The sequence below is a fragment of the Sinocyclocheilus grahami genome, unplaced genomic scaffold, assembly GCF_001515645.1.
Source record: "Sinocyclocheilus grahami isolate Dianchi unplaced genomic scaffold, SAMN03320097.WGS_v1.1 scaffold380.1, whole genome shotgun sequence".
NCBI classification, from domain to species: domain Eukaryota; kingdom Metazoa; phylum Chordata; class Actinopteri; order Cypriniformes; family Cyprinidae; genus Sinocyclocheilus; species Sinocyclocheilus grahami.
In genome coordinates, this window is record NW_015505559.1 from 531,447 (window position 1) to 550,533 (window position 19,087).

The window sequence follows — 19,087 nt, forward strand, 5'->3', positions numbered from 1 at the left end:
ATTTGCATCTTAAAATGCTATACATTTACTTGGGAAGCAAAACTGCATAAATCAATGAAACTAAACTATAAAAAATATTAGAGAGTTTAGAGAGCATATCTAGAACTAAGATTTTTAAATCAGAAATTAAGCATTAGTGTTAGTTCTGGCAGGTCACGTGAGTCAAGCTTGCATCAGCTGATTCTCAGCTGATCACATCTACCTATAGGTTATTATTGCTGCTCTCCCTGCTCATTCATGACAGGCTGCATGGATGGGCAGGGAGTTTTTTGCCCAGAACTGAACCATACCGCCAAACCAAACGTTATCTATCATTTTGACGATAGTGGTCCTGACAGAATTAAGTTTTTTCTTACCCCAATGGAAAATATAACATTTAACATTTTTTAATTTAACATTTTTTAATAAAATTTTTTAAACCATAAATCCGACAAAGTGCGTTGGATTTATGCTTAAAATCTATTTGCCAAAAAAAAAAAAACTAAATAGAGTATAAATAAATGTATCTTGTTTTAATGATATCCAAATATTTACTGGAAAATATTTTTCATTTTTTGGTAGCGTGCACTTATAATGTTTCTCTGCGCACAGTTAAATCATTACCCAAACTGTAATGGACTGGTCTTTAGATTTCAGTTGAGTTGTTTTATGGTTTTTGATAGCAAAAAAAAATCCCTCCTCCTTAAACCGCAAATCTCTCCTCTAAACTTTGGATCCTGAAATCCCGCTCATAATCAGAATCCTGGCCCCTTCGTCTCTGCGAAGCAGCAATCACAGCTCCACAAATATTTTGCCTAACGCAGGGCCAAAAGCAGCAGGTTAAATGGGGTGTGAAAGTCTCTGGATTATTAAGAATTAACAGGGCAGAGTGAATAAATCACGTCACATCAGAGGCTACAGGAGACACATGCCAACCTCCCCTGGCCCCACGGCCCAAACTCTGCACCACAGACTTACTTTCAATCACACGCAAAGTGCACCACCTCTCTAAACACACACACACACACATTACACAGGGTCGTTCTTCCCCAACAACAGCCACAAATGACATTCATTTACAATTAAGTTTTACCATTATTTACAATCAAGAACATTTGTTTTTTATATTTAAAATGTTCTTTTTTGAATACAAATATGCTATTATGAGCTATTGTTTCATTTTCCTCAACATTTGCTTTTGAACAATACACTACCGGTCAAAAGTTTGGAATAATTAAGATTTTAAAATGTTTTTGAAACATTAAGTGTCTTATGCTCACCAAGGCTGCATTTATTTGATCAGTATTCAGCATATTAGAATGATTTCTGAATATTCACGACAGATGACTGGAGTGCATCACAGTAATAAATGACATTTTAAAATGAAAGCAGTCCTTTAAAATTGTAATGCTATTTCAATTTTAATACATTTATTTTGTTTTGTTTGTTTATTTTGATCAAAACAAATTCAAAAACATATTTTAAAAACCTTTAAAAAGATCATAATTATTCCAAACCGTTGACCGATACTATATGTATTGCAAAGTGCATTTGCCCACAATTTATATTTAGCCATTTAATTACTTGAACATGCAAACAAAAATCCTGAAAAGCCTGATTTTTGTGCGTACGTGCAAGTGATTGAACATTTAAATATCAAATACATTGGGTTCACTTGGTAATGCGCATTCGCCATACACATCCATCTGTGCTCGCTATCAATGGAGTGTACTAAATTTGAAGGCTGTGCGCGAGACGGAGCAAAACGTGCAAATGAAATATACCCCAGCCTTAATACTAGCAGTCTGTTTGAAGTCAGATAAGGTAAAGTGTGAACATTTTTTTTTCTATTTTCGCCTATATCATTAGGAAAAACAGCCCTACGGAGCCCTTGAGGAGGACTGCGGAATGGATTAGAGAATTTCGCTTTGATCAGGCTACATAATAGAGACTGATCTAGGGAGATTTACAAGCATACGTGATTTACAGCCCTCCGTGAATTGTCTCTCATGCTGGACACTGGCCCAATGTTACAAGAAAGAGGTCAATAAAACACTGGCTTTCTGTGCAGAGGATTTGCCAACTTCATGACATCCACTAATATTCCATAACTGGAAACAGCTAATGTTTTATATGAGATACTCCCAAAAGGACGAGCATTGAACTAACAAATCTAAACATGATAAATTAATCAGATTCAACTCACCATAGAGCACATGAGAATTATCATATGCTTTTCATACACATGCAGCAAAAAACAACTAAATCACTCATCTTTCTCCTTTTAACGTGGGATAATAAAAATGGTAGCATAAATACATTTTAAACAGGTGTGGAGTGTAACTTACTGCGTGTGACCACACCCTCCAACCTGATGATGTTGGGGTGGTCGAACTGTCCCATGATGCTCGCTTCACTGAGGAAGTCCCGCCTTTGCTTCTCGGTGTATCCGGCTTTGAGCGTCTTGATGGCCACACAGATCTCCTTCTTAGACGGCAGCTTCAGTCGGCCGCTGCACACCTCTCCAAACTCCCCTGGTGAGAGACGGTTGTTTTAGAGAAAATGAAGGCTAACATGAGAAGCACTGATTTCTGTTCTAATTAAACTGCATCCCATGTTAATTACCTCTCCTCACTGGAGTTGTCAGATTTAAGAATTACATCTAAGCTTTGTCTGTCTAAGAAACAAGACATAGTTATCTGTGGGAAGATGGGACAAAACATCCAATAGGAATGAACTAGAGATTTCCCAGAACATTTTTGATAAAATGTGCTTGTAAATTAGCAAAATGTATTAGATATAATTCTTTATGTGGTTTGAAATGTGACATTGCATTGATATTTTTTGAAGACTGGAGTAATGATGCTTTGTGTCAGAGGAATATATAACATTTATTATGAATGACATAAATTACATTTATTATTAACAGTTATTTTAAGTTATAATAAAGGCCAATCGCATAGAATCGCAATCGCATGAATAGATCCCACTTAAATTGATTTCTAGGGCGCGTATACAGGTGTAAGCTGGAGATCAGATCTCCACTATGGATGATGCTGACAGAGATTTGGATGGACATTTGGGTAAAGATGATGTCACCACCTTGACATCCAAGCCAGGGCCGTGTCCTATTTGCGTAATTCGACACGCAATTACTTTATTTCCCATGCAAGTTTAGAGAGATGGGTGAAATCCAGGCTTGATGTCTGGAAAAAGTTAGCCGGAATAATTGCAAGCTGTCTAAACAGCCGCCATGCTGGACTCGGCCAGCGTTCAGATGATGTTGACCATCTTAAATATCAACCTGGCTTAATCCTCAGCAGTGATCACTCTGATAAGCTATGCAGACAAATGAAGGTCTACCGAATCCACGCTAATAGATCATTTTCCAAGCTATATAAAAAAAAGCCAACCCCTTTCTGCACTTTTGCATCGCTTGCCAAGGTGTACGAAAGCCATAAAATGCAGATTTACAATAGAAGTGACATCTGAAGCAGGGAATGTGCTTATTTGTAGTGCGTGAGCCCTGATGTTTGTATGCCGACTTTACGGTGGTACATCAAAAGTGAGCGGGTTCTTTATTTGCTGGGCACTGCTGCATTGTCTACAGAGCCATGAATCACAAGGCATTATCTTGATATGTGTTTGGCTGTTTAAGACATCAGGGATGCGGAGAGAGAGAGAGCTGTGGGGGGTGAAATATAATATCCCAGCCGGAGGCGTGCTCTGCTTACCCATGCTCCTCTGCTCCGGCAGCAGGCACTCTATTAAAGACATTGAGGCAGTGAGGATGAGCACTGGGAGGGACCCTTTCCCCATCTCAAAGCCACACACCTCCAGCTGCAGTGCTAAATGATTATCATTTACACCACCTGCCATGTTTGTTACAAGTGTATTTTGGTCCCGGACAGGTAACTTTCTTTCATTGCACCAAAGAGTGAGGGATGACGCCGCATACCTGCCCCAACCACTTTGTCGATGGCAATACAGGACGCTTCCAGTTCCTTGGCGAATTCGTGCACGGCTTGACTCGGGTCTTCGTAAGTGTGTGGGTCCACGTAAGTCTTGATGCCAGGCAGTCTCACTGAAAATCAAACAAAATAAACACGATTGAATGAAATACCAATGCTTTTTTGTGGGTTTATTAGAAAATATGCATATATATTGTATATATACTCAAATATTTAAGTGTTTTGAGAGTATGGGGAAACCGACTCGATTACGTCATCTGTGGTGCTTCATGGGAGTGGGTGGAGCTCAGAGCTCAGAGCTCATTTGGTGCGATCTGCTCACTGTGACTCTGATTGGTGGATTTTTTTTAATAGCATTAAATGTAATGTGTTTTACAGCAGCATCCCTGGTGAAAAACTACAGTTGCTATAATGTGAATTGATTGCTTCAATAAAAGCGTATACAATCGACTAACAACCTCTGTGCTCACAGTAGATCTGTCTTTAAAGGTTTATCATTAGGTTATTGTTAAAAATTAAGGTTATCGTTAAAAATTAAGTTGAGAATATGAAAGGCATTTTTATTTCTGGAACCCGACTGTTTCACTCTTTATATGGTTTCACTGTTTATATGGTTGAATAGGTGCAAGAAAGAAAAGACCAATCACAGTTTGGCATGCAAATAGATTTAGAAAAGAAGACCAATCAGAATTCATTGTTCTAAATGGTGAACATTCTGTCAATGTAACACGAGATTTTCAAACATTTTATTACATATCCTTAAACGTATAAAGGTCAGAAAAATAAAAAAATAATAAAAAATGTTCGCCAATCCAACCCTGAATAACATTTTTACGTGCCATTTTTCAATATTAAACTATAGTGTGTAGAAAACTGGCATTAGTGCCTCATCCATTTTGGATCTTAAGTTGTGCTTGGTTGCTAAGTTATGAACCTCCGCCTACACAGCTGCAAATTTGAGTCAGAGTTCACAAAACTTGAACCCAATGAGAAATGTGCATAAGGAAATTTCGTTGCCACTGGATGTCACTCAGGCACAATTCGTGCCAATTCCCAGTGAAATTACTGGATTTGGCTTGTTAAATTTTACAGAACAACACTAAAATGTGAGCACACCTTAAAATCAACGTGAAATAGTGACATAAATATTGTGACATATTTTGGTATAACTGCTTGAATGAGTAAATTTTTCTTTAAAGTCTGTGACATGAATTTTAAAACATTCAAAACATTTATTTACATATTTATTACAACATTTATAATAAACACCACAATGAAAAAGAATAAATGTCAATTCTGAATTTATGGTGACTTTAAGCCTGAAATTATTTACAAAACTTCAAATGTGTTTGTATGTTTATTGATTTAATTGCAGAAGTATAACATTTTGGGTTGGCAAGTTAGAAAAAAACTCTAATTAGAATGTGTGAGGAATAAAGGGATCATATGATGTTGCTAAAAATAACATTATTTGGTGTAATAAAATGTGTTTATGCAGTTTAAGGTAAAAAAAAACATTATTTTCCACATACTGTACATTATTGTTTCTTCTCTATGCCCCGCCTTTCTGAAACGCGCCAATTTTTAAAAAGCTCATCGGTCTGAAAAGCAAGGTGTGCATTGTGATTGGCCGAATACCTCAAGCGTGTGATGGAAATGTTACCCCCCTTACCATATTGTGATGGCCTGTCCGGTCGGAGCAACGAGACAAAAACATTAAAACCCATTATAAACGAGGCATTTGTTGCATCCAGTGGGGACATAATTACGGATTATAATGACTTATACTGTGTTTTTATGCGCTGCGTTGCATCGCACCACGTAAACATAAAACCATGTCTGCATTTGTGATCGGAGAAATGACAGACAACAAGCGCTACTCTACACTCCTCAAAACATCAGTGGCAAATTCTTTAGTATAAAAAACGTACTTACAGTCTGTGAGTCAGAACAGCCGGCATTGTTGTCTACTCTACCAGGATCAGGAAATAGTCCTCCATAAAATGCACTGCACACATCTGAATATTTGGGTTGAACTGTTCTGGAACAGTGTTGTAAATATAACTTAACCACTGATTTCTAGTCGTGTCTTCTTTTGTCAGGCCAAACAAAGTAGTTTCGCTGTCACAACGAAACACACGGCGGTCTTGAGAATGTCGTGGCCGGCGGATTCGACGAAGGAGCGTCTGGCGGACTTGCAGCAACCACATGTGACGACCCTGGGCTGGACTCCGCTTCGTCCACGGTGAAAGCTGATCCGGCGATCCACAGCGCAAAGTTGAAGTATTCCCTCAGCGACCAGCATGGATCAGCTCCAGGCATGACAAAGCGATATCGTCCTCTTTTGGAAGGCCAAACAAAGTAGTTTCGCTTTCACAACGAAACACACAGCGTCTTCACAACATGGCGGCGGCAGCAACAATACTACAGGGAGAATAAAAGTTACGCCTTCTTTCTTTGCGTGAACATTTGGGCGGCGTTAAGCAAATCTTCCCACATAGTGAGGTAGACATGTGGGGGCATGTTAGAACGAGCCGTTTTAGGTAGGCGTGGTTGACTCTTGACTTTTATAAAGAATATCTCTTTGGATTTGAGACTTTAGTCTTTGCAATTTTACAGATCTTCTTTATGCACCAAGAGCTTGTTACACTCCAAAGAGAAAGGAAAAATTAAAATCGCATCATATGACCCCTTTAATACAGTGCTGTCTTGCAAAAAGTGTCTTGTACTGTAAAAATACTGATGCTTATGAGCAGCATTTGCTGTGCTTGGGAGGTACCATATTTCGTCGCAGAGGTTGTTGATTTGAATCTTAACGATAGGAAGGTATGGTTGTCAAGAAATGCAATTTGCTGGGTTTGAAGATGGATAGGTATATTATGGATGACCTAATCAGTTAGCTAAGCTATAGTCCTACAGGGCAACTCATGCAGGTTAATCTAAGAGAAATTGTATGGGCCTCCATTAAATTTCCTTCCTGATACCTCTGCCAGTGTGAAAAATGGTAGCATATGGACAATTGGCTTGCTGTAACTCGGGAGCAAAGGGATATTATAAAAACCTCCACCATTACTGGGTTCTTGTGGGCTGTCTGACATTTAAAAATAAATACTAGAGCAAAACTCTGTTTTGATTTGAACTATTTGTAAGGAATGAATATTAAACACTTGGAAAGAACCTGAATACTTGCAAGACTGAAGAATTATTGAGGTATACATATACTCACAGTGGCCGTTGCCAAAGGGCAGCCTCTTCTCATCTGGATGTTTGGACTTGCTATACCTACAAAACCTGTCAATTAAAGTGATGAAAAGCGTTAATTATTCTTAATGGCTTTAACTGGAACATTTTGCTTCTCTAAACGATGTACAAAGTGACTAAAACCTGAACAGACAAAAGTCAGAGCCAGGAACAACTTGACTGTTTTGCTTTGCTATGAGGCATGACAGTATTCTGGGGTCTTATAATAAGCCATAGATTCATGAACTCTTTCAATGGTGCCGTTTGCCAAAATCAGCCCCTCTGCATGACATGACACTCGACTCTCACGGTGCCCGTTACATTCGGCAGGAAAAATAACACGGCTTGTGCCAAGTGAATCGTCTACGACTATATATAGGCAGCAGACATGGAGGGGCACACATTTTCATACTTCATATCTGAAGGGTGGGAGATCAAGGGTTCTGGGGAGAGACTTGAGAGAGCAAAGTGACAGCTTCAAGATGGGCACACTTAAAGCCCTGCGTGACTGCGCTTTGACTGACAGACAGACCTGCTAATCACAATGTAGATCACTACAGCGAGGAGGATGATAGCCACGGCGGAGGAGACAGCGATCAGCACTACCTGACTGTTCTCACTGGAGATGGAAAAGGCTGTGGGAAAAGACACACAGAGAGAGAAGGAGACATTTTAAATTCACATTGGACAGAGTATGCAGCTTTTCAAGGGCTTTCCATGCTGTTCAAGCATGTAACATTTCTTTTTTTATTATCAAAATAATGACATTATCTGTCACTAAACCTACAGTACATCCCTCCATTCTTAGTTCATAACTCAATACTTCATACAGATTCAAACAGTAAGACACTCTATATCCCCTTGTGAAAAAGAAGTGTGCTTAATTGTATTGAGTGTGCATTTGTAGTTTGCTTCAAATTCTAAAAGTATATTTAAAATAAAATCAGATAATATAATATTAATGAAATAAAAGTCTACCTAAGTTTACTTAAAGAGAGTACACCTTCATAAATGTTTATAACACACTTAAGTACAGTTTTAAAAAGTGCACTCTGTAAACGTAAATGTAAACATTTTATTTTAAATTTAACTTTTTTTGTCATGCTTTAAAGTACAATTATTGTGATGTGTTGACTAACACATGCAATTTCAACTGTAGTGTGTTGTTTGATATTACAGTTAAAGTTAATATATTTTACATGTACTAAATTGCAACTTCATCATTAAATGTGTAATTACCAATATATTTGAATCCATGACATGCGAGTTTCAACGGAAATAAAAGTATATTTTAGTTTACCATGAATGCTTGTCAGTACTTTAACCATATTTAAGACAAAGTAATTATGAAATAAAGATGTATAAAAAAGCACTCTAAAGTTCACCTAATTTAAAGTATTATACTTTTCCAATCATGCAATTAAGTGTTCAAAAACATTACATTCAGATTGTATTTATATATTCCTTTGAAGTACAACATTTCTGTAATAAGGTTTTTTTTATATGCTAAAGTGTATGAAGGTCCGTTTAGTATTTTATATTTCACCTGCCAAGAGTTTAACAGGGTCACACAGACACAGACTTTTTTTTTTACAGTGAATTTAAATTTCAAGTAATTGTGCGCACAATTTCTGTCACAACGATGATATGTCAACTCATAAACAGTAAAGTGTTTGTAATTTTTAGATAATTTCCCACATTATAAGTATTTCCCATTTGTAGCTAAAACATTCGTGATATGAAAAATGCTTTTTTTAATCCGTCAACACGGTCTGTTTTTCTTCAGTAGATGGAGCTGACAGTAAGTTTGAAACAATCTTGTATCCTCAATCCATTCTTAATCAAATCTGAATGCTAGCTTTTAAATATTTATCATAAATATGTGACATGACAGCACAGGTTTTTTTTTATCAGATGGTGTTGACACATATTGAGTGATGGCAAAGAAAAACACATTTTGTGAGAAAAAACGAAGCAGCAGGAGGTTGCACGCCAATGTAAATGATTAGCTCCGATGCTGAAAAGATTAATCCAAAATAATTCCTAGGAAATATGTATATTTGTAGATCTGTAGCTTTGCATCCCAGTACTCAATAATCAAGTCATCAGATTATTTTACACAATTTATACACTATCCTACATATCTATCTCTATTCATAAAACATTTTCTTTCATTATGGAATATCTGGTGACTGAGAAGCATAAGTCCATATTCAGACCTTTTCTGCATAAATGATGATCTCAGTAGCACCTCGGTGTACATTTCACACCAGCTATACATACAGAGGCACCTATAGATGGCTGATCGTGCTCAGAAACCTGTGGAGAGCCACTCACAGTATCATTTCATTACATGAGTGTGCATTGATTTCCTATAAATGTTTCATTAGATAAAAAGGCCTTCAGCAATGCTGCACCACAATATAGAGGTTTACAAAATGCTCAGTCTAAATGCTTAATAGTGCTGCAGACAACAGCTGCCATCATGGGACAAAAGATGCAACATGTATCGTTTTAGCCAAGTGGTTTATACTATGTAAATGACTTGTATGACAGTGTATTGGATCAGAAACCAAGGGAATGGCAAGCCTTTGTCTGTATTGTTCATTGTGCTGCACAGCTGTGAATAGATTGAATCCGGCGTTGTGACAGCAAGGGAATGTGACTGTAAATAGAGAACAGAATGACAGGAAGTATGTAAATGCTTACAGTCTGGACTGGTCTCAAACTCAAACTTGCGACTGCTACCGCCGTATCCGGCCGCGGTTCGCGCTCTGATCTGCAGCAGGTAGGTGGTGTCGGGTTTTAGCCCGTTCAGAGTAACGTTTGTGGCCTTTGACCTCAGGATGGTGTAGCTGGTCTCTTGTTCCTGCTGTAGGAAAGAAAGCAAGAGGAAAACAGAGATATGTTGGTTTTAGCTTAACATAAACATGCGAGCATCTTTGGCCTCCAAAATAAACGGCAGATAAATGAATCAGATTAATGGTGACTCAAATGCACCTTTTATGATTTGTTTTGGTTATTATAATGCAATATTTCATAGAAATATGGAAGAACAAGGATATAACAAGTCAACATGAAGAGCTTTTCACAACATATTTTAATTCATAATCTCAAGTACACTACTGCTCAAATGTTTGGGGTCGGTAAGATGTTTTAATGTTTTTAAAATAAATCTCAGAGACTGTTTTTATTTGTTTAAAATATTGTAAAAATAGTAATATTATGAAAATGTAAAATATTTAACAATTTATAACAATTTTTCATATTTTATTATTTTAATTTCTTTTATTTCTATTTGAATATATTTTAAAATGTAATTTATTCCTGTGATCAAAGCTGAATTTTTAGCATCATTACTCCAGTCTTCAATGTCACATGATCCTTCAGAAATTAATATTTATTCAACATGCATTATTATTATTATTATTATTATTATTATTATTTATCAATGTTGAAAACAATTGTGCGACTTAATATTTTTTGTGGAAAGAGTGATACATTTTTTCCCCCCAGGATTCTTTTGTGAATAGGAAGAGAAAATTTGAAATATTTTGTATTTACTATCACTTTTGATCAATTTAGTTAATTCTTTCTGAATTAAAAGTATGAATTTCTTTTCAACTGTTGTACATTTCTGAGTAGAACAGAATATTCAATAAGAAAATATAAGTCGGACTTGATTATATCCAAAAGGATTTGAATAGTTTATGAAAAGTGAGATGCATTATTACCACCTACATAAAATATCTTCCCGGGACTGTTACTAATATGGACTGAGTTGCCTTAAAGGGACCTAACGCCACTTATGCAAAGCCTTGTCTTAAACAGGAATAGTGAGCATTTGAAGTAAATCATATCTCATTAGAGACATACAGAGACATCTGTCTGTCTGACATGTGACCTTTCGAGCGTACAGGAGAGGGAAAATGCATGCTCATCAGAAGCATCTAAGGCTGCTTGGGACAGTGCCAGCTCATCTTAATATACTGCCACCTTCTTTTCACATTTTTATGGCTTTCCTAAAAAATTCTGTGGTACGCTGATCCTCTCTACAAGCAAAAAAAGCTTAGCTGATTTATGGGGCGTCTTTGCTTTCAAACCATTGTTTCCAGATGTTTCTCTGGAAAAAGAGGCAGGAGTGAAATGAGAAAGAGCGGCGGTTTCTGTTGTTTACTGTAGGAGTCCTGAAAAGGGGGAAAAACATCCCACAAACAGAGAGATCACTCATTTGCCGGCATTATCCAGCACATTCATTCATGTAACTTATCAGTCTTCAGCCATGGCTAGGTGTTATGGCAAACCTTCAAAAGTTGATTTGCATTTTGCTCCATCGTTGACCTCTAAGATTAGCTCACTTGTCCATGCTGTAGATATTGAATTTCCCCACGCTGAAGTAATTAATGGCAAATGAGATTTGAGAGCATCTTTTCGAGTATTGGCAAACACGTAACAGATTAAAGCTCGATTGGGTTTCATCTCTAGACTACACATGTTAATAAGATTTTTGATGCACGCTGGTATGGACCATAATTGTCAGACGCCACTAGATGGGAGATGCAGTGTACAGTTACATACGCTGGATTTCTTTGAATATCCTTTGCTTATCCACTAATCAGAAACAAATAAAACAGCAATGATAGCACAGCCACATTTAGAACAATGCTGCACTGATATAACGGCAAGTAAACAAGCAACATGGCTTTCAAAATGCGAAAACCTGATTTTGTTTTTCAGATTTTTTATTTTTTTTTGAAAAAGCATATTAAATTCTGTAAAGCAGATTAAATTTTGTTGTTTTTTTGTGTGTTTATTTATTTATTGGAAAAAAGTAATAATAATACTTTTTTCAGCAAGCACACATTCAATTAATAATAAAAAAAAGACAGTCAAGACTTTTACATTGTTATAAAAGATTTAAATTTTAAATAAATGCTGTTCTTTTGAACTTCCAATTTATTAAATAATGTATTCCATTTTTCACAAAATGATTAAGCAGCACAAATGTTTTCAACTATGATAATTATAAGACATTTTGATCACAATACCAGCATATAAACAGTAATACCTTCTAATAATACCTAGCTATTTTAAATTGTCATAATATTTCACAACAGTTTTTACTATGTTTTTGATCAAATATATTTAAAATATAAAAAATAATGTTATATATACAGTGGGTACGGAAAGTATTCAGACCCCCTTAAATTTTTCACTCTTTGTTATATTGCAGCCATTTGCTAAAATCATTTAAGTTCATTTTTTTTCCTCATTAATGTACACACAGCACCCCATATTGACAGAAATATATATATATATATATATATGTGTGTGTGTGTGTGTGTGTGTGTGTGTTATATCTTACCGATCCCAATTACAGAAGACACATAATACATAATATAGAAAAAATATAATAAAAATACAGCACAGAATTATAATTATAAAGAATTATAAGGTTTTTAAAGTTTTTTTTTTCTCTCCGAAGTGTACCCAAATGTTGAGTATATGACTTCACATGTATATGAGATTTCTAAAGCCAAAGAAATATGGAATATACAAGCAAAAAATAAAAGCAACAAACATGCACAGGCAATATGCGTCTTTACGGCTTAAATACACATTTCACCACATAAGTAATAATATTTGACCAGACTTATACAATCAAAACCAGACCGCTGGTTTAGACTGAACATGTTACTTACAGCATTTAAAATAAATGAAAAGCCATATTTTATCAGCATTGCATGTTTTTTTTTCACATTTCTTTTAAAAAAGAGCCAGTACGTGCTGTGATGATGGCAAAACATGGGTTCCTGTTAGATCATAGATGGTCTTGTTGGCCTTATGTCTGTTAATGCGGCTGAGCTTTGGAAGTTTTGTGATAATGTTCAAGCTGTATTGCAGAAACATCCTAACTCTGTATAGTAACCAAGGTCATTCCATTGAGTAAATAGAACTTTTTAAAATCTGGAGTCAAGAATTAAGATAGAAATTTCTGCAATTTGGAAATGGGGTGTTTCGGCTCCTCTCACAGCACTTTTCGAATGAAAAACTAATCCAAAACAGCTTTTTCCGGGGTGCCCAAAGAGCCCGTAAATGTCACCAGCGAGCATTTGTTTGTAAAAAGTGATTTCATCAGTAGATCTATATATCTAGCAGACTGACAAAACCCATCATGGAAAGAAACGTACATATGACTCCAGTGGAAAGCCAGTGACTAATGCAAACATCACATTTGATCTGGATCCGCCGACAATCATTTCTACTCCTTTCCCGAACACAGCACAGAAACCATTTCAAACCTCTAGACTTTGAATGCAAAACCACAAATGGAGCGCATCAGGTTTTATGGTTTGAGGAGGCCTCGATTATAAATTCGCTCTGCCACGGAAGACGAAACCAATACCTCGCCTCGTATTGTATGCGTCTCTGTTTGAGTCATAAATCTTTTCACAGGTTGTCACCGTTCACTACTCACGACATCATGATCAGCTGGAAATCATATACAGGTGTGTCGAAATTTTTGCTGCAAAAAAATATATTCTTACCATATGTCCTAGGTCCGCATCAGCCACCTCCCAGCTCTGGGGTTTGACAAGGCGTGCAATTGTTACTTTTCGATAAGTGCGCTATTGGTGGAATTTAATATGCTTGTCATGTTCTACTTTGACAGTCTAAATATTGCAATCTGGGCTTACAGCCTCTCTGCGCTAAAGAAGAAATTCTGTAAATATGAAATGGTTTTCCCCAAGCATTCCTTCCATCCAAGCTGGAGGAGAAATAAACATTCTCAAATACGCTCAGAGATCAATACGATAAACGGACGAAATAATCACAAATGTGCACCATTTCCACTTGTATGAAGAACATTAAAAAGCTCTACCCATCAATAACGCCAATTTTAGAGTGTTGGCAAAAAGATGAGAGCGATTGGGAATGCTGTAACGTCAGGGAAACGTGAACCAGAGTACTCAAGTATTTAGAGACGCTTGAATTGTAAGGCTCTTTCCTCTCTCATAGAATTGTTAATTTGATATATATACACAAAGAGGAGAGTATTCCCCCCTGGCGTATAATCAAAAAGAGATTTACTTTAAGTGAAGCAACATGGACCTCTTGGACCTCCGGATTGGATGACGCTTTCTCACAGGAGCTGCCTCACTCGGGTTACCGAGCATCTCGATGCCTTTTTGGGAATCCATTAAACGCAGTTTGTTTGATTGTGCGCTATACAACATTATGCAGTGTAAACATCATGGAGTTTTTGAACTTGGCCTGTTGATGCCACATTTTCTTTGAAAAGTCACTTAGCAGATCTGGCTCTCTTTTATGAGGTTTATATATTCAAGTCTGCGGCCAGTGTGTCAGTGAATACCGTAAGAAGATTTTGGGCCCTCTTTGCTTCTCTGTGTGTGTTTTGTGAGGGTGAAGGTGGCTTGTTATCCTCTGCCAACCTAGATCAAGGGGCACCGAGGGTCTTACCGAGGGTGTCCCTGGCTTTTCCACATGGCAGCACCGCTTGTGTAGGATTTGGGCAACTCCAGCTATGCCTGATGAAGCAGTGCCTCACAAGGTTGTGTAATTAACAGGAATCAATGGAGAGACGGACTAGATTTCATTGTGAACAGGGAACACTGTGCCACCCAGGGTCAAATGAGACATGGAGGATTTCAGCAGCCCCCGAGTGTACCTGTGCCAGACGGTGAAAATAGCTCGCGACGAGCTGCCTTTTGCTTGCAAATGAGGGGATTACGGCCAAGCGAAAGCATTTCTACTGGCGGAGATTTGGGCCTCACTGATCTCACAGAAAGACGCATCACAAAGGTCCTCTGCAGGAAGCACAGGATCCAATGAATCTAACTAACACTCTATCTTTGCCAGCAGTTGGAAAAGTGCTATCAGCATATTTGGACTGAATGTAAATGTTGAACACATTCTGCGTGTAACTCATGAGCCGCTATCCTCAAAAGGTCAACTCATAAAGTTTGCCCGTTCAAGAACAATTCAGATGAAACATGTAGGCTTAACTTTTTACTGTGATTCTATGGATAACTTATTAGCTCATTCTGCAGAAGCTTAGGTTATATAATGGCTGTTTGTTGTTCAGCGCTAATCTTCATATACATTAAATATGAGGCACAATCAGTGGCGGTATTAAACCCTGTTTGGAAATAAATCCCCAGATAACTTCAAGAGCCCTGTCAAAGTTATTTAACCAATAATGCTTATTTTAAGGTTACTAATTGCAGATTTTTAAATGCTTTTATTCAGTAAGGACGCTTTAAATTGATTATAAAAAGTGACAGTAAAGACTTTTACATTGTTATAAAAAAGTATTTATTTTGAACTTTCTATTCATCAAATAAACCTGAAAAAATAATCATAGTTTCTACAACAACAGAACAGAACACACACACACACACACACACACACACACACAATATATATATATATTAGGGGTGTAATGGTTCTCGGTAAAAAAATCGAACCGTACCGTTCTCCACCCACGGTTCGGCACGCACTTGCACCGCGGTTCAACTTAAATCTGACAACGCATCTGTAATATGGTTTGTTAAAAATAACAACAGACAGAGTTCAGCTAATATATTTTTCTGTCGATTGGCAATGCGCGTGCATTCTGGCTTCCTAATACATAAAAAAAAAAAAACGTGGACAAACCAGTCACTCTTTATAAACTCTTTGTAAACAAAGCAAGTGCCGTGTGCTTTTTACCTGCTGTCTGTGTTTTTAATGTTAATCAAACAACAAAAGACAAGGAAATCACTCACTGCTCTTGATCTATCTATCTATCTATCTATCTATCTATCTATCTATCTATCTATCTATCTATCTATCTATCTATCTTTATCTTTTTTTGCTGTGTCACTCAGCCCTAGTATTCGGAGAGTAAAAAGTACAGGATCAAATGAGCTACTGGTCTAAAACACTTGCATGAGCTCTCAATTTTGAGCTTAAGACCTCTTTGTCATGATGAAGATGAACCATGTCTTGGAGACAACCGAATCCTATCCTGTCTATAGTTTCAATATGTGCATCTCTGTGTGGTCATACAGTCAAACCATATACCCACTAAAGCTACGGAATGTTTTTTGCTGCGTGAAGGATTCTGGACGGTTGCCACTGGAGACTGTTCTAGGGCTTTCTTTCACACCCTCGGATCCCCTGCCAGTTCAGGATAGGACACTCCCACAATGTCAGGGCCCAGTTAAATTCCAAACCCAGAGTCACACTTTTTTCAGAGCGAGGGAGACGTTACCCACTTCACCTAGAGCAGAAGACATCACAGGATCTGACAGTATGAAAGAGCCCCCTGAAAACTGACCCTAAAAGAGCAGCGCTGATGTGGCACAACAATACTGACCCTCAATCAAGACCCAATCCCTATACGACTCATTAATGATACTGCATCTGTAGGAAAGCAGCCGAGGGGCCGACCGGACTGGGTCGTGACTGGAGAGGAGAGATTGTGTTAAGGTTTTTTTTTTTTTTTAAAGCCCACAAGGGCTATAATGGGCAGGTGGTGTTTAGATCAGTGCCTCCAGTGTTACAAGACCAAAGCCGAGATCATCTGGCACATTCACAGATTGTTAAGAAGGCTTAAAATGAACTGACCTGGTCAGTGAGTGCTAAGCAATGTTTCCTCTAAACTGCCTGTGCACTTCCTGCACAGACAGACAGAAATATGTGCAGAAGGCAGACTCTGAAATGATAGAGAGCTCTCCAAACAAAACTAAATGAATAGACACAATTGAAACTGAAGTCCATCTGCTTGTCCATTGATTTTAAATATGGAACTGTAGCGTTGGGAAATCATGTGTGTAAATACGCAGCCCTGATTAATTGGAAGTGCATTATCTTTTTTCATTATTTATCTTGCTTTCTGTTTGTTTCTTGTTTTCCTTGATCTCGCTAAAAAAAATACACATGCATATTAATGTAGTTCAATTTGTCTGCTGTCTAAACTAAAATTTTTCGAAGGAGCGAATAAAGCAAAGATTATTGGAGTATGTTTTACAAGAAAAAACTGTTTCAGCTTTTCTACTTCAAAATCTCATGTTTAATTTAATGTGCCACTTGCTGTTTCTTTGTAATTGTGAAATTTGTTACCAAATTCAGAGGGAAATTGTTTCTGCACCATTTTTTTTTCTCAGATTTGTAGAATGATCTTTTATTTTATTTTATTTTATTTTATTTTATTTTATTTTATTTTATTTTATTTTATTATTTTTTTTAATTTAATTTAATTTAATTTAATTTAATTTAATTTAATTTAATTTTACTAGGCCACAATGACTGACAATTAAAAAAATATCATAATTATGCTGTTGTTGTTGCTGTTATTATTACTATATAATGCATTATATAATTTCATCTACCAACATAGTCTAATAAATAAACTACTCTTTAGAGAATTAAAAAAATATATTTGTAAGTAATTATACGATATGTTTATACCGAATATATAATAAACTTTATTATTATATAATATATTATGTTTTCTTTGTAAAAAAACTAAACAAAAAATAAAATAATAAAATAAAATAATAAAAATACATATAATATAAAAAACATATAAAAAAAAAACACTTGAATCACTGGGGTGATTCTGTTTAGTTAGCAGAAGAGACTGTGCAAAAGAAATAGGTTTCGCTCAATGAAAGCAAAAAATAAGGTAACATTGGTTAAAAATTTCATTTCAGGCAAACATCTCTTAGCAGAGCAGACAGACTCTATTTCGCCTCGAACAATCAAATTAAGCCACAGCAACTAATGACTTGAAATGCTCCCAGGTATATGAATGTGCACTCTGGACCAAGATTGCTAATGATGCCAAATATAAGGGCAAAGGGATGACTTCGAATGAAAATGTTAATGCAGTGAATGCCCACAGCGAATCAAAATTAAACTGCTCCCACCTTCTCATAGTATTTGACCTCATAGTCCAAAATGATTCCATTGGGTCTCTCTGGCTCCATCCATGACAGTGAGATGCTGTTTCTGGATGTTCGGTCCTTCCTGATGACAGTCACTGCGGATGGAGCTGCACAGAGAGAGGGAGAGAAACACACAAAATGGAAAAAAAGTGGATTAGCTGTTTCCACTCAGGCTGTGATGGTATTACAAGCACATAAAGCCTAAGGTCACGGGAAGTTCAGCTGACATTTTCATTCAACAATTTGCTTTCTGTGAACTGGTTCCTGTTGACCTAATCGAGTTTGGTCTCCACTGGGGGCCGGTTTCAAAGTTGGGACTGAAAGACAAATTGATGCAATCGGGCAATGGCTGGTTCCTGCAAACAGTGGCCACTTTCATGTCAAGTCAGTACCTCTAAGTTTAAAGCTTGGCTCATTCATGCAGGGTTTTGTGATGCCAAGGACCCCCAATTATGAAGTAATCCATTCATGAGTGACCCAGTTTCTAAATAATGAAAGCAGGTACTGTGAAAATACTATGAAATATTATTCCAGTTCATAATGACTGTTTTCTATTTGAATATATTTTAAATTGTAATTTATTCCTGTGATCAAAGCTGTATTTTCAGCATCATTACTCCAGTCTTCAGTGTCACATGATCCTTCAGAAATCATTATAATATACTGATTTGCTGCTCAGGAAACATTTATTATTATTAGCAATGTCGAAAACAGTTGTGCTGACTAATATATTTTTGTGGAAATCATGATACAGGATTCTTTAATAAAAAAATAAAAGTTTAAAATAACAATAAATGTAATTGTGATATTTGGGATATAATGACAATGCAATAATAATAATATTATAGTAATAATTTGTTATTATAATATTTTTTATTATATATATATATATATATATATATATATATATATATATATATATATATATATATATATATATAT

The 19,087-nt window shown here is 36.6% G+C and overlaps 1 protein-coding gene across 1 annotated transcript in view; it reads right to left on the reverse strand.

Annotated features, from left to right (window-relative positions):
- LOC107549767 (ephrin type-A receptor 3) overlaps window positions 1-19,087 on the reverse strand; it is a 137,576-nt gene that overhangs the window by 30,994 nt on the left and 87,495 nt on the right. The window contains exons 4-9 of the mRNA XM_016230941.1: window positions 18,128-18,252; window positions 9,900-10,062; window positions 7,723-7,825; window positions 7,177-7,241; window positions 3,938-4,063; window positions 2,328-2,513 (exon numbers count right to left, since the gene is read on the reverse strand). Of these exons, the coding sequence (XP_016086427.1) occupies window positions 2,328-2,513; window positions 3,938-4,063; window positions 7,177-7,241; window positions 7,723-7,825; window positions 9,900-10,062; window positions 18,128-18,252 (768 nt within the window). The remainder of the gene's footprint in view (window positions 1-2,327; window positions 2,514-3,937; window positions 4,064-7,176; window positions 7,242-7,722; window positions 7,826-9,899; window positions 10,063-18,127; window positions 18,253-19,087) is intronic.